The 25970-nt window shown below is 43.8% G+C and overlaps 1 protein-coding gene, 1 long non-coding RNA gene and 1 other non-coding gene across 5 annotated transcripts in view; 1 reads left to right on the top strand and 2 right to left on the bottom strand.

Moving 5' to 3' along the window:
* The window catches only part of LOC105070853 (uncharacterized), a 33634-nt gene extending 7746 nt beyond the window's left edge, over positions 1-25888 (bottom strand). Inside the window, exons 1-3 of one of the 3 annotated variants that reach the window (XR_012511391.1) lie at positions 25366-25791; positions 22140-22208; positions 17698-19454 (exon numbers count right to left, since the gene is read on the bottom strand). This is a non-coding gene — a long non-coding RNA (uncharacterized LOC105070853). Of the gene's footprint in view, positions 1-17697; positions 19455-22139; positions 22209-25365 lie in introns of those variants that run through there. The other 2 variants (XR_006725662.2, XR_012511392.1) reach the window with 2 other exon arrangements.
* Positions 379-544, bottom strand: LOC123617601 (U1 spliceosomal RNA). Its single transcript, XR_006725774.1, has one exon. It is a non-coding gene; the product is annotated as a U1 spliceosomal RNA (small nuclear RNA).
* ELOA (elongin A) lies at positions 2850-17712 on the top strand. Its single transcript, XM_074377183.1, has 11 exons — positions 2850-3693; positions 8087-8143; positions 8882-8988; positions 9394-10582; positions 10924-11038; positions 11809-11964; positions 12053-12150; positions 12977-13157; positions 13455-13566; positions 14064-14245; positions 15199-17712. Exons 1-11 carry the CDS (start codon positions 3541-3543, stop codon positions 15258-15260), a joined length of 2412 nt encoding a protein of 803 aa, XP_074233284.1. The 5' UTR covers positions 2850-3540; the 3' UTR covers positions 15261-17712.
* Positions 25889-25970: the final 82 nt, after the last annotated feature.

The following is a 25970-nucleotide window of genomic DNA, read 5'->3' as shown; positions in this document are numbered from 1 at the left end:
TGGAAGAGACTATAAAAACATGAACTACTACATACGGCAATTTCAAATTGGGATAGACCCCATAACACAAATGAAACAAGATAAAGAGCTAAGGGAAGGCGGTTACTCAGATACAATTTATATTAGTTCATAGTATAAAAGTATCAAAGTATATACTTGTTACATTTTAATTTTTATGGTAGCTTTTTTTCCCCCCTGGTAAATACAAATTTTCAGTGGACTATTCTTCATGGACATTATAGAATGCTTCAGTCTGCCCTCTTTAAACAAAGGGCCTCAGAGTGTTTCTAGGCCTCATATCCTTAACTAGTCAGTAGAGAGTTTAATGGAACTTCAAGGCAAGTCTATGAAAGGTGTAGATTTTTTTTTCTTTTCTCTTTAGGGGAAGCATGAACGCAGTCTCCCCACTACCACAAATTATGCAGTCAGGTTTCCCACATTTGGGGAAATCACAGGGGTCAGCACATCCAGAGTGCAATGGATGAGCCTCGCCCTGGGAGAACCCCCTTCATGATCATGGTCTCTCTCCTGCCAGAAAAAGTGTGGAATTTGAATCTCAGACACCATTCCCTGGAGCTGGCAGTCTCCATTTGCATTACTGTATTTGAAGAGGGCAAATACAGCCTGTGAAACTCAGAAAGATGCCATCCTTAAGTAAAATAACCAACTGAACATGTCTGAAGGATGTGAAACAAAGATGAATGTAGTTAATTCAGAAACACGAGCCCACTGGGGAAGAGAACAGCAGCTACAGCCGTGCAGAGCAGAACTGCCCAGATGGAGGGTGTTACATTCTCCTTTACAGAAGAATACAATATTCTCTTTACCAACGCAATGAATTTTCCCTAATAATTGCTTTTTAAAAATACTTACTCTATATTAGTTACTTAACATATTAATAAGCCTCACAAGAAATCTATAAAGAAATTATTTCAACCAGTTTAATTTAAGTAATTTGACCACAGTTAGCATTGGCAGAGGTGGGGACTGGAGCTCAGGTTGCCACTGAGCCCCAACCCGGTGTCCTTTACACCTATCGTCCAATAAACCGCAGGTACTGCCTACTTCATAAGACAGAGGAATGGCAGAGCGCAAGCCAGGAGAGGCCCAAGGGGGAAACCCCCACTCACCAGTATGCCTCACTCAACGCACTTTCTAGCCCACAGAATCCCACTTGACCATTCCATGAAAGGCACGGGCTCCTTTCTGCTATTCAAGACATTTTTTTCACTTATCTTTCAGTGTTTTAAATGACCCTAGTGCCAATTAGCCTGGGATTGCTTTTTTCCAAAAATTAAAATACCTTTAAGTTGTTTTCATTATAAAAATAGATCATATTTGTTGCAAAAAGTCAAAAGTGTGCATAGCAAAAGATGAGAGCCTCCCTGCTTATTTTCTCTCCCCAAGTATAGCCTTAAATATGCCTTCTGACAATGTTTTGTTGTTGTTTTTAAAGATGGTTTTTTAAGTCCTTTCATAGGGGGCTCTATAGTACAGGTAAGAGAGCTAGAGAATCCCCCTCAGGTTTTCAGATGATACTCTGGGCTAGCTTTAAGGTGAATAATAATTAGTTCAGTTTTCAAGAAACCTTCATGGAATGTCACCTGTGTTCTAGGTGTTGCTGATCCAGATGGACAAAACAGCCTCTGACTTTAGGGAACTCATTCAGGTGTTGAAAACTCTTGCATAAACCAAAGATTTGGTGAACCATCTCCAGTGAACATATACAGAGTATCATTTTTAGAACTGGTTAAAAACTTTCCTTTTAATCAGCATGACACATACGACATAATTAACTGATATGAGAAGTACTTAAGTATTAAGAGTAAGTGTTCCTTACTTTGCAAGTAACCCTTCCTCAGGGGACATAGATGGGGTGGAGGGATGGGGTACACTCTCTCCAGTAGCCCCCAGCACCATACATTGTTTCTTTTCATTCTGGTTGTTGAGATCTCCCTGGGTAACATTATGTGCAAAATGTCTCTTGTGTCCCAGGTCACTCAGTCACTTAGCAATTCTGCTTAAAGAATGGAACCATTTTTCCATTACACCAATGCAACACTTTCAAAATGGAAGGCATTTGAAGTGTAAAACATTTGCTATACAGAAGAGGGAGACTCTAGAACTAGAATCCAAGTCTCCTCACTCGCAGTTTGATGTGTTTTCTTAGGGCACCAAGTGGGTGATCATTTATCTTTAAGGACTTTTTATCCAATGCTGATTATATGGACTGGATTGTGTTGGTCAACAGAAATTTAAAGTTGGACAAGTCAGTCACTGCACTTGATAAATAAACAGCCCTGGCAAGAGAGGATAAGTGGACAGTTTACACCTTGGAAAGTATTAGTTGCAGAGGAAAAAGCACCAAGCAGAGAGGTGAGAACACAGGCGGGAGGGCTTCTCAACATAATGAATGAAATCTCATTTGAAGAAGCAATTTATATTGTTTTTCTTTTTGAAGAGCCGCTGGGCTTTCCCACATTGGGTGAGAGGTCAGGCTCATCCATTGCCAAATTGCTGACAGTGATCTGATTATGATGTAATCCGATATGCTCTAGTCAAACTCGATGTAATCGATGCTGGTATCTTAAACCAATCTTAAACTGTTCTTTTTAGTAGTAATACTTGTAATAGTAAAATTTTGCGCTCCTAGGATGAGGGTAAGGGTACCTCAAGGATGGTGTCTTGGCTTGGCCTGATTAAGGCCCTACTGCTTTAGAGGAAACAGCTACTCATTCATTCACTCACTCATTCATTCAAGAAGTATTTAGAAGGATGTCTCCGTACCAGACACTGTTTTGGGGGAAAATGAGACACAGGCTATTACCTCATGTAGCTAAACTATTCGGCTTTTGACAAATCCGTTTCTCCCTCTGGGCCTCAATTCCTCGACCTTTTCAGAGATGTGCATTCACAGTGGACTTGAGCTGTTTAGATTCAAATTCCAGCGTCACCTCTTTCCTGTTTTGTGACCACATGCAAGTTAATTTAGTCTCCCTGAGCTTCAGTTTCCTCATCTGTAAAATGGGGATAATGTAACTCGTTTCACTGGGTTGTACTGAGGGTGAAATTAAGCTCCTACTGGCCCTTAGTGCGCCCAATCTAGTGTCGTCACTAGCGTTAATCCCTGTTGATTCCCTGAGCGGCGGACCCACCCTAGAACCACACACAGGTGTTCTTTAGGGCGTGGCTCACAGCGTTCGGAGGATGGGGGCGGGTTAGGATTTATAAAGCTGGGGTCCAGCGCTGTGGCCTCATTTCAACTTGGCTAGACACCGGAGAGGTCTTCCAGGCCTTGGCTCCGCACACTGAGGACCAGATGCGGGGCTTCCCGGCGGCGACCAGTGCGGAGCCGGCGCGCCTGGACTAAGTGTCCCCAGCTCCCCGCGCGCGCTGCCCGGGGTGCGCGCTCAGGAACGGGGACCCCAGCCCTGGGGGCGGGGCCTGCAGCTGGCCGGCCCTCACGCCCCGCGCCGCCCCCCCCCCCCCCACTTCACCGAGCTCCGGAAGGGGCCGGTTGCGCTTCCGTCTCCGCCGGGGATGCACGGAGGGCGGAGCTGCGGCCCGAGGACGCAACGCGAGCCCAGTTCCGGCGAGGAGGCCGCGCCAGTGACAGCGATGGCGGCGGAGTCGGTGCTCCAAGTTGTGGAGAAGCTGCAGGCGCGCCTGGCGGCGAACCCGGACCCGAAGAAGGTGAGCGGGTGGGCAGCGCAGAGCGCAACGGGCGTTGGGCGCGGTGCGGCCCCGTAACGGTCCCAGGCCCGAGCGCTGCCCCTTCCCTACCAGCTGAGGCCGTGGAGGCTCGAACCCGGAGCGCGGCCCCGCTGGGCTTCGGCCTGCGATCTGGAAGTTCGTGGCCACTGGCCGCTACCCACGCGGTGGGACCCAGCTCGTCGGGCGGCGCGCCTCGGCGGGCCGGGCCTCCTTGCTTCCCGGGCCAGGCCGGGCCGCCCGCGGGCTCCGGGCGGGCCAGGGCGCGCTCCGTGCGGACACCGCGTGCCGGGAGCCCTCCCCTGGCGTCCGGGGCCAGCTGTTTTCTGTCGGGAGAGCTCGCCTGGAGTTAACTCCTGCCCACTCCGTTCCTTGTCCTGCGAAATGTTTCTTATTTCTTAGTGTCTTTTCATGTTTGTTGAGAGAAGGTGGTTCTGCCTGTGCTCGATGGAGTCTAGGTTCCGTTTGTGCTCCTGCGTCTTAAAGAGACGTTTTAATTGCTTCTCGACTTGATATTAGGACGTCGACCTTTTCGCTTTCTCAGTAAATCTCTTTCAAAACAAAATAAACCTTTTGTCGCCTAGCTAAAAACTTAGGTTGTAATTGGAAGGGAAAAAAAGAGGAGTTGGAGCTAGATTTCCTTCTGGCCGTGATTGAAAGTAGAAAGGTAAGAGCTACCGTTTCTGGCTGCTGCGAGTGATGGGCGACCATTTTTAGTTGTACTCAGGTAGTTCCCCCCACCCCCAACTGTTTTCTTAAGTTAAATGCATTATTCTCTCTCTCCGACTTTCTGCCATCCCGCTTCTTGGTGTCTGGGAGAGTATCTGGTGGATGTTAGAATTTTTTTTTTTAAGTGAAATACACTGATGAAAACGCTCAAGGTGTTTGACATTCTCTGTCAGCATTATAGCTAGAGTGCACAGTCCTGAAGAGTTGGATCTCTGAGCCACATAGTGGTTTTTGAAGTAGTAGTAATATAGGGAGGCAGTCAACATTCAAGTGGTTGAGGACATTTGAGATCTAATCCATTAACCAGCCACGGGGTTACACTGGGGGATGTTCTTTGCTAAACCAGTTTCCTCACCTGCTTCTTCCTAGGATTAAACCAAAAGACGGAAATGCTCAGTAGATATAAATCTCCACTCTACGATTTTTCTTGAAGGCCCTCTTTCTCTTCAGCTTGTTTCCAGCCTGTCATAAGTGACGTTTTCTCCCTCCATTTCTAAAGGCTGCTCACAGCATCTCACTATCAGATCACTTTTTAACTCTGCTCATTCATGCCTAGCTTAAAGATTCACTTCTTCAGGAAGATATTTTAGCTTAAAGTCTGTGAATTTAAATAAATGCTTTCACTAGTTTTGTGTTATATTTTCTATCGTGGCTTCAGTACCTAGTGGACAGGCATATTTACAAGTTTCTTTTTACGGTAACCCTTTGTGGGCATCTAAAAATGGTCATTATTTCTGAGTACTAGCTTGTTTTCCCAAGCACTGTAGGTTTGTGTCTGATTTTTAAAACCTTAAAGCAATATTATGTAACCCCCCCAAACCCCTCAATTTGGTCTCCCATCAGGTTTTTTTTTTTTTTAAAAATGCACCATGTAGAACCTATAGTCATTTTCCCACTAGAATTTAAATTTTGAAGTAGCTTTTTGAATAGTTGATGTGTATGAAATTTCAAATGAAGAAAAAGTTTGTTTGATTTTTCATCCTACTTGAACTATCAGTGACTATTGTGAGTATCTGGGCTTTCTCTTCCCAGATAGAAAATCACTCTGAACTTCTGGCTTTGCATCATGAAGATCATTTTCGTGAAGGGCACAATAGTTGGCATTCACAAATGAGCCAATGCAGAGGGAAAACTGCAAGCTGGCACACTGGCCTTCTTCTCAACCTTCTGTTAACCCAACAAGCTCCCACAGGTTGTTCTTGAAACTGCAAGATGATTATATAGCAGTACTGAATTTGCAACTAAATTTTGATTTCAAACCATTATTAGCCAAAGAGTTGATTCCACACCTATGTTCATGGATTTTTCTGGCATTAAATATAGATGTTTAACTGTCACTATGTTTTCCATCTGTGATCTAGGCTTTCTTGGAGAAAAGAAGTATCAGGCAGACCAGGGTCGCTTGGTTCTTACTATTTACATGGAAATAGTTTTCATGGCTGGTAAAGTTATTTGTCTCATGTTACATTTTAAGTATGGAAACTACTAAGAGCACAGTTTGAAGGCAAGTGGAGAATAAGGGGTCAACATTATTACATCTTTTGCTCTTTGGGTTGAAGCAGTGTGCAAAGATCAACTGAGATTCTTAAGCGTGGACTATGCAAATATTTGACATTTCTCAATGACCTGTTATCAGTTCTTGCAAACCCTACACTGGTCCCTGGGTTTGATAACAGCAAGTTTCCACCTACATGAGGATGCCCAAAGTGCGTTCTTTACTTTTTGAATGCTTTGTTCTTTCTCAAACCTCATTGAAAGTAGAGAGGCTCTGAAGCCCTTTTTCTCTTATATTGGGCTAAATTGGTTTGTAAGTCTCCAGGGTTTTATTTTTGTCTGCTTTTAAGTCACCCTTACCAACCCAAAACCAAGTATAAAGGCAGCATTTACTCTTCCAATTAGTGCTAGGCTTTGAGATGAACACACCTTCAGTGATGTCTGGCCCCGTTCTTATATGTTGTCTTTGTAGAGGTCCTGGGATTCTTTGTCCCGGTGGTGACCTTCTTTCGTCTTGGACTCTAAACTGTCTGACAAGGTAACACTGAGTGGGAACTCTTTTGCTTTGTTTTGAGTATGTTAAGAGGCACATGAACTACTGCTCCATTTTCTTTTCCTGTCTTCGAAGGACAGTGTTTCTGTGTTGGATGTTTCTCTGAGTTCTGTAGTACATGCTGTGGTAAACACACTTACTTGCTTGTTAGGCAAATTACCTGACCTCACTAAGCTCAGTCTCAATATCTACAAAATGGGGAGAATGATATCCACTTTATAGAGTTGGTTAATGAGGATGAAATGAAGCAACACATGTAAGAACTTAGCACAGTAGCAGACACAGTAGATAGTATATAAATGCCTTCCAGGGTATGGCATTAATCTGTTTTTAACCTTTTCAATAATTGTAAATTTTCCTTTAAGAAAACAAATTGGCATTAATCTTTACACCTATAGCTTGAGTGACAAGAAATACATATATACATTGTCCTGAGTTAGATGGTGGTGATCAAATTTGAAATAGATGATAATTTTCACTCAACTACGAAGGTGAAACTCCTTAGATACACCACTTGACTTCTCACTTTTTTCCCAAACAAGATTATCACATGTGGTCCAACTGCTCTGCCTAGCGACCATTTTCAGTAATTATTGAAGTAGAACGACCAGAAAAACATACTTGCTACTCCACCTAATAGCACCATGGTGAATTGTAGCCTGAGCGACACATGGAAAAAGAGCAGATCTCATTATCAGATATTGTACTATAAAGGCATTTAAAGAACAGTCAGTTGATGAATGAAACGATTAGTAAGAAGCATTTATTGAGCTTTTGTTGCATTCTAGTACTATGGCTAAGGACTGCGTATGGCTCATCTCTCTGAATGCTGTGAAGTAGGGACAGGATCCAGTTCCTATTTTGGAGATGAAGTAACTGAAGTTCAGAGAGGTTACTGACTTGCACAAGAGCACCCCGCAAAGAAGTGACAGAGCCAAGTGAAGCCTGTCTCTGACTCTGGAACTGTCTTAACAGCTCTGCTATCCTGATTTTGACCTAGTTTAAGGGACTACAGAAAGGAAATTTGGCCAAACCCAGATCACTTCTCTAATCTACTCTGACATTTTATGTCCACCATTTGCAGCTGCAAAGTTCTGATTCTAGCAACCTGAAATTGGTCTTGGCTTCCCAGTTTTATCGAAAAAATACTATGACTTTTCCTGGAAACATGATACCCTTTTCCTAAGATACCTTTTCTCCTTTTTACTTTCTTCTGTACTGGGTCCATGGGTAATTTCCTAAAACTGGCACCTTTTCAGAAATTCTCCTCAAAACTGGGGCAGAATGATAGTTATGGATGACTGTTATTAGAGTTGGTAGGTTTGATTCTCTCAAGTCGTCTTCCTGTTGGTGCAGCATAGTGGTTGAAAGCATGGAATCTAAAGCCACAGACCTGAGTGAATCCTGCCCTGCTTGCATCCTGGGGCAAGTAACTTTTTTTGAGGCTATTTTCATACTTGTAAAATACGGATAATAACCATACTTAATACTGTATAACACGTAGAACAGAGTAAGCACTTAACCATTAGGTATTCTTATTTATTCCAGTGAATGATTATGATTTTATAGAAATTAATGTTTATTTTATTCTCTCTGCAGCTACTGAAATATTTGAAGAAACTCTCCACCTTGCCTATTACAGTAGACATTCTTGCGGTAAGAATTGTGTAATTTTAGATATTATATAATGATATCCCATCCCCTTCCCAGTGGGAGAGATTGTACAGTAGGATTAAGAGTATGGGCTTTAAAAGTGAAAAAACCAGACGCAAGGCCACATATTGTATGGTTTTAGTTATATGAAATGTCCAGAATAGGCAAATCCATAGCTAGAAAGTAGGTGAGTGATTGCCAGGGGTGGGGAGAATTGGGAGCAACAGGGTTTCTTTCTAGTGTGATGGAAATGTTCTGGAAATAGTGACGATTGTGTAGTATTGTGAATATTCTGGAAACCACTGAACTGTACCCTTTAAAATGGTTAAAATGGTCAAATTTACCTCAAATTTTTTTCTAAAAATTAAAAGAACATTGGCTTTGGCATTTAGTTCTAGATTCAAATCCAAGTTCTGTGACTTTAGGGTGTTCCTTCTTTGTAAAATGGAGCCGATTCCTGCCTCATAGAGTTGTTATAAGGATTGATTCAAATACTGTATGCAGTGTTAAAGTTCTGTAAGTATTTTAATTTAGTGTTTTCTTCTTCTGAGTCTGGCATATTTTGCTACTGTGTGTCATTAGAGGTTTGGGGCATTGACACAGTAATTTTGTATTGAGACTTGACAGGTATGTTTTTAGAAGGAAGCATTGGTTTGTTGAGAGCAGGAAGCCTTATTTCTTTACAAAATTGTGAGCCTAGTTCCACAACTCTCTTGACGATTCGTTTTGTCAACTTTGTAGGAGACCGGTGTTGGAAAAACAGTAAATAGCTTGCGAAAGCACGAGCATGTTGGAAGCTTTGCCAGGGACCTAGTGGCCCAGTGGAAGAAGCTAGTTCCTGTGGAACGGTAAGAAAAGTTTTTCTTTATTATTCCTTCTGTGTCTGGAATGTTTCTTTGTAACCTGTTCTTAAAAGGCATTTTTATATAATTGTGAACTAATAAAAATTACAGCCCCTTATGTAGCAAATAAATATTTCCCTATGTTCAAAGGCTTAAGCATTTTCATATCCATAAGATATTTGATCTTTGTATCCTGTAGTTAAACTTGTCATTTTCCATTCACTAAATATTTGAGTTTTCCCGATTTTAAAATTTAGTTGAGTATCTTTGAACAGAATCCATTTAACCTTGTCCCAAGACCTCGTTTGTAACTCTGTGAACTCCATCTCTTTTGTGAGTTCAGGTTCTGTTACTCTGTCCTGTGAACAAGGATTACCCTGAGATTTATATCTGCTTTTTCTTTTCTTTTAGAAATACTGAGCCTGATGAACAAGATTTTGAGAAGAGCAATTCTCGAAAGCGCCCAAGAGATGGCCTTCAGAAGGAGGAGGAGGTAGAGGGGGACTGTGCAGAAAGCTGGAAGGCCTCCAGCAGCCGGTCGTATAGTCCCGATCAGAGACAGAGAAAACACAGAAAACTCTCAGAGCTCGAGCGGCCTCACAAAGTATCTCACAGTCACGAGAGGAGAGACGACAGAAAGAGGTGCCACAGAGCTTCTCCAGTTTACTCTTCGGACCATGAATCTTCTGACTATGGCCACGTTCAGTCCCCTCCGTCATCCACTAGTCCTCATCAGATGTCTGTGGACCATTACAGATCCCTGGAGGAGGACCACCAGCCCTTTGTTCCACACCAGAAGCCTGGCAAAGGCCACAGCAATGCCTTTCAGGACAGACTGGGGGTCAGTCAAGAACGACTGACCCCCAGTGAACCCCAGGGGAGAGAGGTTGTGAGTCAGAGCAAGGAGCACAGATCTTCCCATAGAGAAAAACGTCCAGTGGATGCCAAAGAAGATGAGAAGTCTTCTTTGAGCAGAGAAAAATCACACAAGGCCACCTCCAAAGAGGAAAACCGGAGGCCACCCTCAGGGGACACAAAGGAGAAACCACCCTCCAGTGGTGTCAAGAAAGAGAAGGAAAAAGAGGGCAGCACAAGGAAGAAGGTTTTGCCCCCCTTGGAGGTGGCTTCAGACAACCACCTTAAAAAGCCAAAATATAGAGACCCAGAGAAAACCAAATCAGACAAAAACAAGCAAAGTCTGGAAAGCTTAGACATAGGCAAGGGGGCAGGAGACCTGTTGCCCAAGGTGAAAGAGAAGGTTTCTAACAACCTAAAGACTCAAGAAGGGAAAGGAAAACCTTCTCTATCGGATAGAAAGTCAGCAGGCTCCTTCCCTAAAAATGAGGAGGCAGATATGGATGATGAATTTGAGCAGCCCACCATGTCTTTTGAGTCATACCTCAGCTATGACCAGCCCCGGAAGAAAAAGAAGAAGATTGTGAAAACTTCAGCCACAACTCTTGGAGAAAAAGGACTTAAAAAAAATGATTCGAAAAGCACTAGTAAAAACTTGGACTCAGTTCAGAAATTACCTAAGGTGAATGAAAACAAGTCAGAGAAGCTTCCGCCAGCTGGAGCCAATTCAGCCAAGCTGAGAAAGGTAACCCTTGCAGCCCCTTCCCATTCAGAGCACCTGTTCCTGCAGAACTTCCCAGGATGCCCCCACTGCTGTTTTGCTTGTCTGCTTTTTCATGACCTGTTGAATTTCAGCTGGAAGTAATTTTCTTCAGGCCTTTCTAGCTGCTAGAGTCAGTAGTACCCAAGACAAGTATTTTCTGAGGTGTCCCATTGTGCTGGGCCCATCTCTTATCTCCTGACGTAGGTGGTGTCAGGCATGGCTGTTGCCCCTCCTCTAGGCTGGATCTGCCTGTGAAGCCATCTGCCGTGGCAACACTGTGCTCGTAGAAAGAGGCTCTCCAGTCACTCCTCTCTTCTCTGTAGGTCCCCAGCGACGCGTTGCCAGCGTTGCCAGACCTTCCATTACCTGTGATACAGGCCAATTACCGTCCCCTTCCTTCCCTTGATTTGATGTCCTCCTTCCAACCAAAGCGGAAAGGTAATCTTCTGTATCTTTTGTTTTTAATGGGAAAAAAAAATTTTTTTACTTCATTTATGATCTGTCACCAGATTTTGGTGCATCTCCTAAAGAGCACAGGTTCTGGAGTTGGATGGTTTTGGTTTGAATCCCAGCTCTGGCTTCTACTACAGGTTATATGAACTTGGGTAATAGCTTGATTTCCTTGGACTTCAGTCTCATATTCTGTAAATGGGAATGATAATGGTATCTGCCCATGAAGTGGATTGAAAGTGATCATGCTGGTAAAGCTCTGAGCTCTGGGTTTTTTCCACATAGTGTTCACTAAATCTTAGCTGCTATTACCATCAGCCCTTTATTCTATACGTGCTACAGGGGCTTTAAGAAAAAGTCTAGTTTTAACAGCAAAGGAATTAGAAGCTACATTAGTGCCCCTTAGCAAGAGACTAAAAGATGGATCATGGTTCGTCCACACAGTGGCACCTTTGCACTGTGTTAAAAAAAAAAGGTGAGGGGGTAGGTAGAAAGTCTGTGCACCGATGTGGAATGATTTCTAAAATGTGGTAAATGACAAAATGATACTGAGTATTTTATTAATTGGTTAAAAAGGAATAAAATAAAGATTAGCTTATTTTTGCATAGACTGAAAGGAAACACAAGGAACTGGTAGAATTGGTTGCCTTTGAGAAAGGGAACTGAGAGGCTGAGGAATAGGGTGGGAAGGAGTTTTCACTATATAGCTTAGTGCCTTTTATAACTAACATTCCTGTTTTTCTTGCCCTGCCCTACAGCACTATCCTCACCCCAGGAAGAGGAAGAAACTGGATTCACTGGACGAAGAATGAATTCTAAGATGCAGGTGTATTCTGGTTCCAAGTGTGCCTATCTCCCCAAAATGATGACCCTGCATGAGCAGTGCATCCGGATACTTAAAAACAACATCGACTGTAAGTCACTTGCTCTTGCTCATTGGGGCAATGGGACAGTGGGCGACTTGGCCACTACTCAGTACTTTTCCCGTTTGATTATCTGCAGCAATCTTTGAAGTGGGAGGCGTCCCGTATTCTGTTCTTGAACCTGTTCTGGAGAGGTGTACACCTGATCAGTTGTATCGCATAGAGGAATACAATCACGTAAGTATCTTATTTGGATGGGAAGAGAGCAGTTTTCTGGCTTATGTCTCCAGAAATAGCTTTGTCTGCATCTGCCACAGCAATGGGCAGGTGGTGGTGGGATTACGGTTCTGGGCTTTTAAACAAGCATATTTTTAGCACCTGCTCCCGGCATCTTAAGTGGGCCTCTTGGGCTAGAATCAAGGTGAGACTGAAAGGCAGTGGGAGTGGGGACGGGGTGGGCGGGGGCATCACTTCCCATACCTCCCTGGAGCTTGCCTAGTCACAGAGGTTAAGGGACAACCCTGGCAGCACAGCCCCTGGGATCCAGGGCGGGGACGGAGCTTTGTATTGACAGTCAGTGAATACAAGAGCACAGATTGGCTAGGTGTCTTCTAGAGAAAACCAGAGCTATCCTGAAGTCCTCCTAATGCTGGAGATGCTCATTTGAATGCATTAGCTGTCTCCAATTCTGAGGGATCTATAACATGTCCGGCCATTGCTGTTCAGTATAATGCTGGAGAAATGCCTGGGTTTGACTTCATCCCAATTCTTCCCCTGCACTGATTTTCTAAAGGAAAAGACTGATCTTAAACTAATTTTTGTGTTGTTTTCTCTCTGAGCCCCACAACCCCCACAAAAGCACCTAGTATGTAATGCATCACACTAAATATTTTTTTTAATTCAGTGATTGTCTTTTTTCCCTAGAACTGTGGTATTTTAATACAATACTACTGCTGTGCAGACCAAAAATCATTTGGAAACTGGTCACCCCTGGGTGATTAAGGATGGAAAAGACATATGTAAGAGGGCTTGCATGTAAGTGATGTTCTGGTTCTGATTTAAGGTATTAATTGAAGAAACAGATCAATTATGGAAAGTTCATTGTCACCGAGACTTTAAGGATGAAAGGCCAGAAGAGTATGAGTCGTGGCGGGAGATGTACCTGCGGCTTCAGGATGCCCGGGAGCAGCGGCTCCGAGTCCTCACGAAGAACATCTTGCACGCACATGCCAATAAGCCCAAAGGTAGGGGGTGGGCGGGTCTGGCGGAGTAGTGAGCCCTGTGCTCTGGTAATAGCAGGGCCTTGGTGGGCTTGGCTAAGGTAGAACCTCTGGCCCCTAAATCTCTCTCATATTTGCTGAAGAGGGCAGAGGTGGATTGTTTCTTCTGCCACCACCCATGCTCCCCTGCAGAGGGGCTGATAGTCCCCTACCTTTGGAAGCACTTGTTTTCAAGCCTTTATCTCTTAATAGCATAGATTACTAAAATAAGAGCAGCATCTCAGCTCAAGAAGGCAAATATTGATCTCCATTTCCCCACAGGCCGACAAGCAAAAATGGCCTTTGTCAACTCTGTGGCCAAGCCACCTCGTGATGTTCGAAGGAGGCAGGAGAAATTTGGAACAGGAGGAGCAGCTGTGCCTGAGAAAATCAGGTGAGAGAGCCCCAAAGCCTGTCATTCAGCCCTGAAGCTGCCCAGGGGCAGGAAGCAATTCATTTTGGGGGTGAAAGCATGGCTTCTTGAGAGTGGGTTCTGGAGGCTGACCTTGACCTCCCTGAGCCTCAGCTTCCTTGACTGCCTTTCAGCGGGGTCAAGATTAAATGGAGAACAGGGCTTGACTTCGGAGAAACATTCCCTAATACTTTCCCTTTCCCTATTTAAACAAAAGACCTATTACTGTGGTGACTAAGTTATCTAAGTACATTAGCATTTGCAAAATGCAGATTTATACCTACACAGTGAAGTTAGTCGAGATCATCATTCATTTTGAAGGGCTACCACTGTCATTTCCAAGCCATCACCAGAATCTAGGGTGCTAGGTCCACTGGTCAGAGCCACAGAACTGAGTCTTCAGACCAGCCAGCTCAGGCTGCTGACACCGAGGGCAGATTTCTCCTGTTCTGGACTAGCAGCTGTGCTCTGTGTCCCAGGATCAAGCCAGCGCCATATCCCACGGGAAGCAGCCGTGCTCCCTTCAGCAGTGGCAGCAGCAACAGCTTTAACGCCAGCCCCGAGGAGCCAGCCTATGATGGCCCGAGCACCAGTGGCGCCCACTCGGCGCCTGTGGTCAGCAGCACTGTTTCCTATGATCCTAGGAAACCGACTGTGAAGAGTAAGTAACTTGGGGTTCCCGCTCAGATATTTCAGAGCTAGTGTTTGAACCCCTGCTGTCATTGCTGCTGCTTCATGCTTCGCGTGTTAGATGTGGCACATGTGATGCCTTGCACACAGCTGGTCTAAACGTCCCTGCCTCCTCCTCCCCGCTTTGTTCATATTGCATAGTTCCAACGTGTATTTTGAAATTATGTTCATAGTGAATACTCATTTTCATACTCTTTTTTTTTTTAATTATTTTTTTTAACCTGAATGTAAACCTGTTTCTCTAGGCAATAACATAAAGAGTTCATAACTATTATTATTAACAGCTAAATGATCTTATTGAAGTTTTATAACCTTATAACCCCCGCTTCCCAGTATTTATTTTCCATATCTAGTTGGGTCTATTTCATATTTTACTAACTTTACTACCATAGACTATCTCCAGTCTTCTAAGGGGGTGTCCTACCGTAAGCATTATTCTCTATTTACTTCAGGGCCCACAGGAGGGTGGGAGTCCTGACCTAGGCTTTGGCTGGGTCCAGGTTAACTAGTCTGGAGGGCAGGCTAGCCCTTGGGTGGTATTTGCACTCAGCTCATCTCAGACCTGTTGCTACACTGGACAGACACGAGTAGGAGGGGGGTGCTTTTTGCTGGTTTGGATATTGGTGAGGCAGAGTTAAATTGCGGCTCAGAATGGCCTTTAGAGTCTGGCAAGGATTGAATTCCAGTTCTGCCACTTACTGTACAGGGGCCAGTCTGAATCTTGGGGAGGCTGTGAGAAGTGGAGAGTGATTGTCAGCGGCCTGGCAGGTGCTGCTTTTAGGTGGTGCTGGCAGGTAGCTGCTGCTTGTATCCATTTGTCTGGATATGTAGAGCCAAGAGTAGAAAGGCTTCGGTTTGATTGTAAACTACGGGTGCCCAAAGTGCCATGGATCCGAAACAACTGCCTTATTTCTCTTTTCACAGAAATTGCCCCAATGATGGCCAAGACAATTAAAGCTTTCAAGAACAGATTCTCCCGACGATAAACGGAGGACTTGTCTTGGAGATGAAATGTTGGGGGAGGAATACAAGGACGATGGGGGTTGGGGAATGGAACTTCTAAAGGAGACCAGACTCTTTGGCTTAGTGGAAACTTTTGGCCTCCAAGTCGTGCACAGCGAGCAGGTGCTGTGCCTGTGCCCGCAGCCACTGCCTCCCTGACTGGAGAGCACTTCAGAGTTCTGAAGATGTGAAGCCTCATTCTCACTGAGGATTTTAAGGTCAATTGTACCTTTGTTGTTGATTAGCTTCTTTGTAAACTATAAGACATAGTTTTAATTAATAAATATTGCCCCCAGATTGTATTTATATTACCCCCAGTTTTTCCCCCCCAGTCCTCTATCACACACTTAGCCTTTTATTTTTGGGGTCCTTTGTTAATAGACAAAAGCCTAGTGAAAGCCATTCCCCTGTCCCAGTTCCTCTCTCCTGAGTGGACTTTGGTCCAGAGGGAGGACTGGGCGTCCCCAGAGCCTGTGTAGTGCCTGCTGCACGTAGGGGTGGGAGTCCTGGGCTGCCTGTCCTGGGCGGGGGGAGCCTTGGCATGGAGACGGAGTGTTCAGGTTAGGCCTCCACCTCCGAGACCCTTCTCAGTGTTGTTTTGAGGTCCTATGCAGGTGCATCTCTTTCTCATTAAATTGTATTTATTAAGGGAAATTATTTGGAAAGGCCTAGAGTCTTTCCCCCTATCCTTTTTGCCTGGTCCCGCCTTTTTTTTTTTTTTTTTTTTTTTTTGAGGCCCACTAGAGGGCACAGAATCTCAGTATTTTTACATTTTCCAGTTTCTAATTCAAAGCTTTAGGCTTTTTTCCTCCACTATTTTTCCTTCTCTCCACTGGCATGGGGGCAAAACACAAACATGTGGCAGGGCTTTTTGTAGCCCTCCAAATACAACTTTACAGTTTTAAAAGCCAGCACTTTATTCTCTTATTCCCTGTGAATTGCTACTGCAAGTGAATGGTTTTAAAAGTTGTAATGGTATGTTGGAAATTGGCTTCGTTTTTGCCTTTAAAAGATAAGATCATGAGATTGGTAGAGCACAACAGTTTGCTATGTTTTGTAGAGAACTTTGCAGCTTGAAACTCTACATTTTGTCTTTAAGCCAGAATTTGGAGGGAAAAACCAGCTTAAGGAAAGTGAGCTGTAGCATCAGGATGGGGGAGAACCACAAGGGCACCCAGGCTTGGGAAGGAAGGATCTCACTTTCTAGTTGACACAGGGGCAAGACCAGAACTAGGAAGACTGTGTCAGCTTCCTTCGTGGCTGTTGAAGGGCACTGATCTAATAGGAGCCCGCTTGGTGTGACCCAGGTAGAAGTAGATACTATAGATCTGAGGTGCGCATCCTTAAGAAACCTGAGAAGCAGACTGAGGGCATGGTTAGTGTGGCAGCCCATGGAGCTTGACAGTTAGTCCCTTTGATAAGCTCACTCAAAGCCCAGAGTGTGGAGCCCACTGTTTTTAACCATCCTGGAGATCTCTAACTTAGATTGCAGAGCAACGCAGCAAGAAGTCTGTATGGCAAGAGCTGCACTGTTCAGTGTGTGTTGCTGTGCAGGGTGCCCGAGGGATGCAAGTATTGCTGTGTTTTAATTTGCTGTATTTTTGAATTGGGTAAAGTATTATTTCTCTTGATCACTTGTTTTACCATTCCACCCCCGTCCCCCAGCCTGTCCCCCAAGTCTGATGTTAGGAAGCCTCTTACTTAAAACCAGATGAGCATCTGGGTCAGCTGCCAGACATCTGTTGCCTAGAATAGCTTCCTCTAGGTGTCCACCACCTTGAATTTGTCTCTTACCTGTGTGTTCAAGTCTTTGCCATTGAAACAAGTTTTTCAGTTGTGTGTGATTTAATTTCCTTTATTAGGAGTCTTTAGGTAGGGAGGGAAGAAAAGACACATCCCAACATCACTACCCATTTTTGGTATATAAAGATTTTGGATCACCCCTGTTTGCACAGAGCCAGATCTTTCCCCTTCCCCCTCCAAGAGTGTCTGTTCTGCATCAGGGGTGTGACTTGGTGAGGAGAGTAAGGAGGGAAGAGGAGGAACTGAATTTCTAAGGGCCATCCTCTCCTGGGTTATTGAAATGGCCGCAGAGCGGACACAGGATGATGTTGAACCCTTGATCTCATTTGTGAAAACTTGTGCAATTTTTTTCCTCTGCTACACTACATACAAATCATCAAATTACAAATTAACTCTCTGATCTTTGGTGTAATGAGCAGTTTTAGGGGAAACTTTTTCTTTCCGGGAAGCAGGAGGGAAAGGAGCAAGGTACCATCTTGCTCTTTATTTGTATTTTGGTCCCAGAATGTAAATACAATTTTCTATGTTACTTTTTTGTGGTAACTACCAAGATGAATATTTTAATTAGATAAGTTATATGAAAAGACAGGAAAATTCCATGTCTAAATAAAAACAACAACAACAAAAAACACACCCATATGCTGTTATCTTTCTTCCTTTCTCTCTTATTGTGTCAGAGCATGGAAGTTGGTCACGATGTCTAATTCCTTGGGCTGGGCCATAAGGGATGTTGGATTTCTGTCTGTACTGTAGCACAGCAGAATGGGGAAAGGGGAGCTCGGAGGGAAGGAACCCAATGAGCAAAGCAAGGAAATGCAGACAAAAATGAGCACCTGGGGGGACCAAGCACTGTCCCTTGTGCACTTGTAACCCTGGGACTGAACTGTTACCCATTTCACAGTTAGAAGCTGAGGCTCAGAGAGGTGAAATAACCAAAGCTGCATAGCTAGGAAGTGGCAGAGGAAAGGATTTGAAACCCAGATTCTCTGACTGCAAAGTGTGTGCCACTCCACATTTCAGTCACTGGTGGGTGTGGAGGACCCAATTAGGTCTCCGTCTTAACACTGGCTTCCTAATGAGAGCATGAGGGACAGGCAGGCAGCAAGGTGGTGGCAGCAGCAGCTTAGTAAGACCCTGCTGTGCTGGCCCTGGCTGAGCTGCAGGTGCTTCAGCATTCGCTAGTGGAACCAAGGTTCCAGCCCCTGAGTACCAACAGGCTGTATCTGACAGATTTCAACCTCTTACGGTAACATGGTTTTACTATCCCTTCTCTCCTAAAGAGGGCATTCCTGGTGAATGATCTGTACTTATTTTTCCCAAGTCTTTACTGGATCTAATTCTCACTATGCATGGAAGTTGTTAATTATGGAACATTATCTGATAGGTGACTACCCAGAGTCTGCAAGTTGTCCCTTTGTCCCTTACTAATTCAACATTTGCTGAGCCAGGACCTGTAGTAGACCCTAGGATACAGAGTAACACACAATCAAGTCTGGCGCTCACTCAGGTAAGAGTAACTGGCCTCACTGGTTACACACCTACCCTGTGCCAGGGACCACTGTCTCACAGATGAATGTTATCTCGATTATCACAATGACCCTACAAAGTAGGTTGTTATAACCTGCATTTAAAAAATGAGAAATCTGAAGCACAGAGAAATTAAGAATTTTCCCGAGGCCACACAGTGAGTGAGCTGTGGTGCTGTGTGTTGGTCTGACTCCCAAGCACATGTTCTTAGTCACATTTACCATCTCATACACACACATAGCTAATGTTAGGCTTCTGGAGCAAGGTCGACCTCCAACGCATTAAGATGCCCAGGCCAAGGCCCTAATCGTTTCTAAGAATGATTTCTTCTCTCTGCTGCAGGTAACTGATGGCTAGAAGAATCAGCCCTCTGGCTGGCTTATCACCTTGGCGGATGTCCCTTTCACAGGGTTTCTCCCCTAGGGCTCCACATCCATTTGAGTGTCTCCCTGATTATTTGGCTAAATGGTGAAATAGGCAGTTTGTCCACATAGCTCCTAGACTTCTCTTCCTGTGATACCTAGATTGTCTCAACTCTTTTCAGAAACTTTCAAGGAAAGGTCAAGCCATCAAAATCTTTCACAGCTACACCTGTGTTTCACAAGCATAGAATCTCTGGGGTTGAGACCCCAGAGTGTGCATGTTAAAAAAAAAAAATTCTTCTTACAATGTACATTAAAGTTTGAGAGCAACTCCAGAATTTTCCACAGTTTAGAAGCTCTTCACAGCAGGTCCAAAGGTCAGGGCTGGGAGGCTTGCACACTCAGTCACACAGCAAATACTCGTGTCGCCCCCACTCTGTGTCACTGAATGACGAAGACGTCGCCCCCGCTTCACGGAGCTTTCACCTAGTCGGGGGGACAGTAATCAACTATCCAAATCATTGTTTAAAATACAGGTTTCTGGGCCCCACTGCAGAAACCTGAATAGATCAGAGGTAGGATCTGGAAATATGTACTTTCTTAAAGGCTTCCTGCAATGAGTTCGATGAGCAGCCTGGTTAGGAAATGCCCAGTGTGGTGGAAAAACAATGCATGAGCTTTGGAATGAGTCAGATCCAGGTTCAAATCCTGGCTCTACTACTCTTTAGCTTTGTGACATCGCTCTGAGCCTCAGTTTCTGCAGCTGTGAAATGGGAATAATGACAACCCACAGGAATTCCGGTAAGGATTCAGTGAGAGATTTGGGGCTCAATAAATTTTAGTGTCCTTCCTTCATTTCCTCTAAATGTAGAATGAAAAGGAAAGTTTTGTTTCCTATTGATGGGAATTAAAGCTTTAGAACACAAGCTAAGAACTATTCGGAGGCCAGTGAGTCCTTCCTCCAGCTTTCCTGTTTCTGGGCCCCTGTCTACTCATCTATTCTTTCAAGTCCCTTATACAATAGCCTCTAATGACCACCGAAAAGACAGATGATTCTAATTTCTTGTCTCAGGGGTCACAAACTCATAAATACCAGGAGTTTAGCGTATGACAATGGTAAGTCGTGGAAACAGAAGGAAAACGAGATTTATTTACACAGCTCCACCTGGTTGTTTCCAGGTGGAAGGCAGGCCCAGTGTTACCACATTTTCTGAGTTTTAAAGAAAAGACAAATCTAGACTTCTATGTAAAACTTCCCAGTTTTTAAAACCCTTTGCCACAACTATATGCAATATACCAGGAAACTATATGAAGTGTATAATTTTCCAGAAAAATATAACTTCCCAAAATTGACCCCTATAGAGATGGCAAATCTAAACAGACTAATTACCATAGAAGAAATAAAGCTGGAGAACTATAAGAGAACTCCAGGCCCAAGAAGGTTTCATAGGGGAATTCTTTCAATCTTAAAGGTCAGATACTACCAGTGCCACTCAAACTATTCCAAAAAAAAGCAAAAAGAAGAAGGAGGATAAGGGGGAGGAGGAGGAAGAGAAGGGGGAGGAGGAAGAAGAAGGAGGAGGAGAAGGAGGAAGAAGAAGAAGGAAGGAGGAGGAAGATGAGGAGGAGGAGAAGAAGAAGAAGGAGAGGGAGAAGAAGGAGAAGATGGCCAATCTTATTTGTGAATATTGATGTAGCTATCCTAAATGTTAGCTGACTCTAACAGCAATATTAAAACAAAGAAATCATGCCTAAATGGGGTTCATTTAGGACTGTCAGAATAATCAGACTATTAGGATGGGTCAGGGCAGTAGTTCTCAACTGGAGGTGATTTTTGCCCCCAGTAAGACACTTGGCAAAAAATGTTAAACTTTCCACAATGCACAGACAGCCCTCCACAGCAAAAAGTTATCTGACCCAAAACGTCAATAGTGCCGAAGTTGAGGAACCCTGGACTTGGCTATGGTGCAGTAACAACTCCCAAATCTCAGTGGCTCGAAACAACAAAGGTTTCTCACTCACACTACATGTCTAATGAGTGTCTGTTAGAACTCTGCTTTATGTCCTCCTCACTCAGGGGCCCAGGCTGAGGGATGCCTTCTAAGATTTTCAAGGCAAATTAAGAATATTGCACTGGACCCTAAGCTATGTCCAGAAGTGACATCCATTATTCCCATCATATTTCATTGGCTGCACTTAAATTCAAGGAGATAGGAAGTACATCCATCCATGTGCCTTGATGCAGAACTGGAAAATGTTGCTAACTCCTTTAGTTGGGACTCAAAGGTAATCTGCAAAGCTACCCAGCTTTGAATCCCAGACTTTCTAGCTTGAGCTAGGTCATAACCTGTGTCTTAATGTCGTCTTCCAAAAATGAAGAAAATAAACCAACTTTATAGAGCTATCACATAATGATTTAATCAGTTAAAATTTAGCATAGTGCCTGGCACATAAAAAGAGCTCAAGACATGTTAAGCCAGGATGTTGATGATGAATTAGGTGAAGTACTCAACGTGGAACTGGCATTTAGTAAAGGATTGTTGTTATTGTTGTCTGAGAAAAATGACTTATTCAAGGTAATCTAGCTGGTACCTGCAGCATGGTGGTTAAGAGCCTGAGCTCTGGGGTCTCAGCTTGGCACCATAGTAAGTACCTAATAAATGTTAACTATTATTTGGAGAAGGTTCAGTGTGGTTAAGAGCACAGCCTCTGGAGGCCCACTACCTGGGTTCAAATCCTAGTTCCATTAACTAACAAGCTGTGTGTCCTTGGGCAAGTTACTTAGCATTTCTGCGCCCTGGTTTTCTCATTTGTAAAATAAAGATAATAATAGGACACCTGTAATTATGAGTATTGAAAAACAATATATTTTTAAATTGTATAAAAATTTTTAAATTAAAATAAAATTTAGAAAAAGCAATGTAAGTAAAGCCCTCAGGACAGTGCTTGGCACATTATTAGTGCCATATGGCTGTTAGTTATTATTATTATGATACTCTTGGTTCGCCACAAGGAAGCATTCAAAAGTAACAGAAAAACAGCTTGTTTCTCCCAGCCTAATTGAGACAGGAGAGAAGGGAAGATGGATACAAATTCAGCAGTCCTTGTGCTACAGAAACCTTTGCAGATGGAGCCCAAAGTAGGAGAAAAAAAAATAGAAGCTTTTCCTACCTGCCCCAGGATATTCCTAGAAGTCAGTGAGAATTCCCATTTGTCCTCAGACATCCCTGCAATGTAGGACTGCAAGAGAAGGGACAGGCAGAGTAAGCAGAGCCAAAAGGCGTTCAGAGCTTCCCTGCGACAGCTGGTTTCTTCCAAATCCAATCCTGTTAGTAGCTGCAGTTTCCCATTCAACCAGACGAGGGCGTTGAGCTGAAAGTCTGGTTGGCAATGAGTGAAAAAACGCTATTTAACCTTTTCCTACCCACCAGATGTTGCTGCAAACCTTAAACCCCAAAACTTAAAAGCTTTAAACAACAACATTTATTTCTTGTGATTCTGTAGATCACCTGGGCAGTTCTTTTCAGGGCAAGTTGGCTTGGCTGATTAGTTTGCATTATTTCATATCACCCTCATAATAAAGCCTACAAAGTAGGTATTCTTATTATTCTCATTTTATATGTGACAAATCTGAGGCTTAGAGAAGGTAAGTGACTTACCCAGCAGGCTATACCTAATATTTGCAGGACTGGGGCAAGAGTATAAATGGAGGTGCATTTAAGAAGTTACAAAGGAAGCAAATGAGCAGTTGAATAAAATACAACCTATTCTGCTACCTTGACAAATAAACCTCCACAATGACCTGGAAGGCCATATGCAGATATCTGAGCCCCATGGAACTCTGCACTAGAAGGTGATGGAATTGGGGAGAGCAGGACAGTAGCCCCACTCCCCTTCTCTTTATAGTCCTAAATACGTTTCCCTGCAAGGGGCCTTGTGCACATGTGTGCAGGTGTCTGAACCTGTACGCTCGTGTTCTGTTCTAGGGCTTCTTAATTGAAAAGGTCCATCAGGTATCCAACACAATGAATGATTAACGAGCCACAGCACATTTCAGTACACAGGGAACCAAAAGAAGATCTTAAAAGCCTCCAGAAAGAGAATGGGGAGAACCTACACCAGAGTCAGGAATAAGAATGGCAAAGCTAGAAGAAACCAGAATAGCTTCAAAATTCTGAGAGAATTCTATCCTCATCCAAATCACCATTTAAATGTACGAGAAGAATAAAGACATTTTCAGTGGTCACTTAACATGTATGGTAGTGTGGTAACCACCTCCAAGGGGCCTCTAATGAGTTCTTCCTCTTGGTACCCACACCCTTATGCTCTTCTCTCTCACACTGATTATGGCTGACCTTTGGTATCATGGAATATTGCAGAACTGACAGTATATGATTTATAAGGCAGGGTCATAAAACATTCTGGTTTCTACTTTGCTCTCTCTTGGATCACTTGCTCTGGTGAAAGCCAGCCACCATGTCATGAGGACAATCAAGCAGTTGGATGGAGCGGTCAATATGGCGAGGAACTGAGGTCTCTTGCCAACAGCCTGCACCAACTGGCCAGCTACACAAGTGTACCATTTTGGAAGTGGATCCTCCAACCACTAGTCAAGCCTTCAGAAGACTTGAAGCTCCTGAGAGAGCCAAGCCAGAGCCACGTAGCTAAGCCACTCCCAAATTCGTGACTAACAGAAATTGTGAGATAAATATTAATTGTAGTTTTAACCAGTGAAGTTTGGGAGTAATTTGTTACACAACAGAAGATAACTAATACTGGGGGAAAGGGGAAAGTGGGGAGTCACGATGTTTCGTAGTTCTTCCAATTAAAAGGTGGAGTCTATCTCTTCACTCTTGAATTTGGATTTGGCCAGTGAAACTTGATTTGGTTGATGGGATATTAACAAAAACTACAGAAGCTTGTGCAATAGAGTCTTCCCTCTCGTGCTCCTGGAAGTCAACAATTGCCACAGTGTGACTGAGCTCAGGCAGCCTGCTGGAGACATGTGGCCATCAGCTCAGCTGACATCTAATTATCCACTAGACAGGTGGGTGGGGCCATTGCAAACTAATCAGCCAAGCCAACTTGCCCTGAAAAGAACTGCCCAGGTGATCTACAGAATCACAAGAAATAAATGCTGTTGTTTAAAGCTTTTAAGTTTTGGGGTAATTTGTTACACAGTATAAGCTAATGGATATAACATATTTATTTCACGTATAACTTTTGTTTCAGGAAACTATAGGATGTGCTCAAAGCCTAGTTACTTCCTAAACATATCTGATCTTGGGCAAATTAATTCACCTCTTTCAGCCTCAATTTTCCTTATCTTCAAATTGGAGATAACATTGGGTAACACTTCCTATTTCTTAAAGGTCATGTGACAAATAATTGAGATGAACTACATGAACTACATATGTGCTTAGCACAAAGCGTGGCACACGGTGCTCAGTAAATCAGTAAAAGATGACAGTGATGTATGTAAATGACAGGAAAGAATCCAAAAATAAGTAGAAGTCATGGGTAAGGCCTGGGTTAGGCCTGCAGTGAGACATGGTCTTTCCAAAGAAAGGCTATTGGATGTATCATTCAATAAACAAATATTTACTAAGCATTTACCACGTGCCAAGCCCTCTGCCTGAAACTGCGATGTGAAAACAGGAAATCAGTCATGACACTGAGCTATTTGAACTAGAACCAAGCTTGCCTATTTCACAAAGAATTGAACTAGGACATCAGAATGTTTCTGAATGGAACTTGAACAGATGGATATTTTAGTTTGCAGCCCTCCATCTTGTCTGGATACTCCAGAGCCAGAAGTGAAGGGCAGAGGATATCCAAAGTATTCCTTAACTCTCTACATCCTGTCTTTTCCTGTCTCCACCAATTTGTAAGGAAGCATTCTATCCTGAAACCAAAATCATTTCAACTCTAAACAGGGGCTTTCCATTTTTTTTTTACCTCAACCCACAAGATGAAAAACATTTTAAATTGCACCTGAGTACACAAACCAAAGCTGAAATGAAAGTACCATAAATTGAGATTTAAAAATGTGTGACACATTCTGAATTTTTTTATTCTATTCTGTTGAATTTTGTAAAGCTGGTCACAATCCTCTAAATGGATTTTAAGACCTATTAATGGGTCACAACCAGCTGTTTGAAAAAACTGCTCTGAAATATCACATGAGGAGGGGATGTAAAGATCATCTTGTCCAATCCTTTTACTTCACAGGGGGTAAACTGAGACTCAGAGAGGTTAAATCACTTGCCCAAGACCGCACAGCTAGTAAGTGGCAGTGCTTGGATCTGAATCAAGATCTGACTCAACTACTGAATTCTTACCATGTGTTAGCTACTGTGCTAAGTTCTTGACATGCATTATTTCATTTAATACTCACTGTGATCCTATGAAACAGACACTACTATTCCCACTTGGCAGACGAGGAACGAAGTCTCAGGATGGGGAACATGACTAATTCGGGGTGTCCACCGTCAACAACAGACCCAGGACTTGTCTCCAGATTCGGCTGTCCATAAAGCCCGGGGTCTCGACCGCTAAGCCCACTGTGAAGAAAGTGGTTATGAAAATGGGTTTGTGAGCTCTAAGCGCCTAAGCGTGCACATGTGAGCAGTGACAACGTTGTGCTCCCCACTCCTCAGGGCATTATCACTGCGCCACCAGCTCCCAAAAGCCATTGGTGGTAAACGAGAGTAGACTTTAGCCTGAGGGGGAGGAGGATTCAAGACCCAGTCCCACCATTTACTCAGAACACCAGCTTAACCTCTCTGCTCTTCAGTTTCAACATCTGTGAAGCTGGGAAAGCGACAGCATCCGACTCCAGGACTGAAAGAGTCAACGTTCATTCCCTGCCTTCTGGAAGCGCAGGTCAAACTGCAGCCCTTCTCCAAGCCCCGCCCCGCTACTTTTCCACAAGCGCATGCGCCGCACAGGGGCGCCTTTTACGACGCGGCGGCCGCGGCGCACTTGGCGGCCGGAGCGAAA

Source organism: Camelus bactrianus, chromosome 13 (genome assembly GCF_048773025.1).
Source record: "Camelus bactrianus isolate YW-2024 breed Bactrian camel chromosome 13, ASM4877302v1, whole genome shotgun sequence".
In the NCBI taxonomy this organism is placed as follows: Eukaryota; Metazoa; Chordata; class Mammalia; order Artiodactyla; family Camelidae; genus Camelus; species Camelus bactrianus.
This window is presented reverse-complemented; position numbering and strand designations above follow the sequence as displayed.

What these genes read in the sequence shown, in the direction of transcription:
- ELOA (XM_074377183.1), top strand. Translation starts at nt 3,541, where the DNA reads ATGCACGGAGGGCGGAGCTGCGGCCCGAGGACGCAACGCGAGCCCAGT. An exon ending in CGAACCCGGACCCGAAGAAG is followed by an intron (nt 3,694 to 8,086) that starts GTGAGCGGGTGG and finishes TTCTCTCTGCAG; the next exon opens with CTACTGAAATATTTGAAGAA. An exon ending in TAGGAAACCGACTGTGAAGA is followed by an intron (nt 14,246 to 15,198) that starts GTAAGTAACTTG and finishes CTCTTTTCACAG; the next exon opens with AAATTGCCCCAATGATGGCC.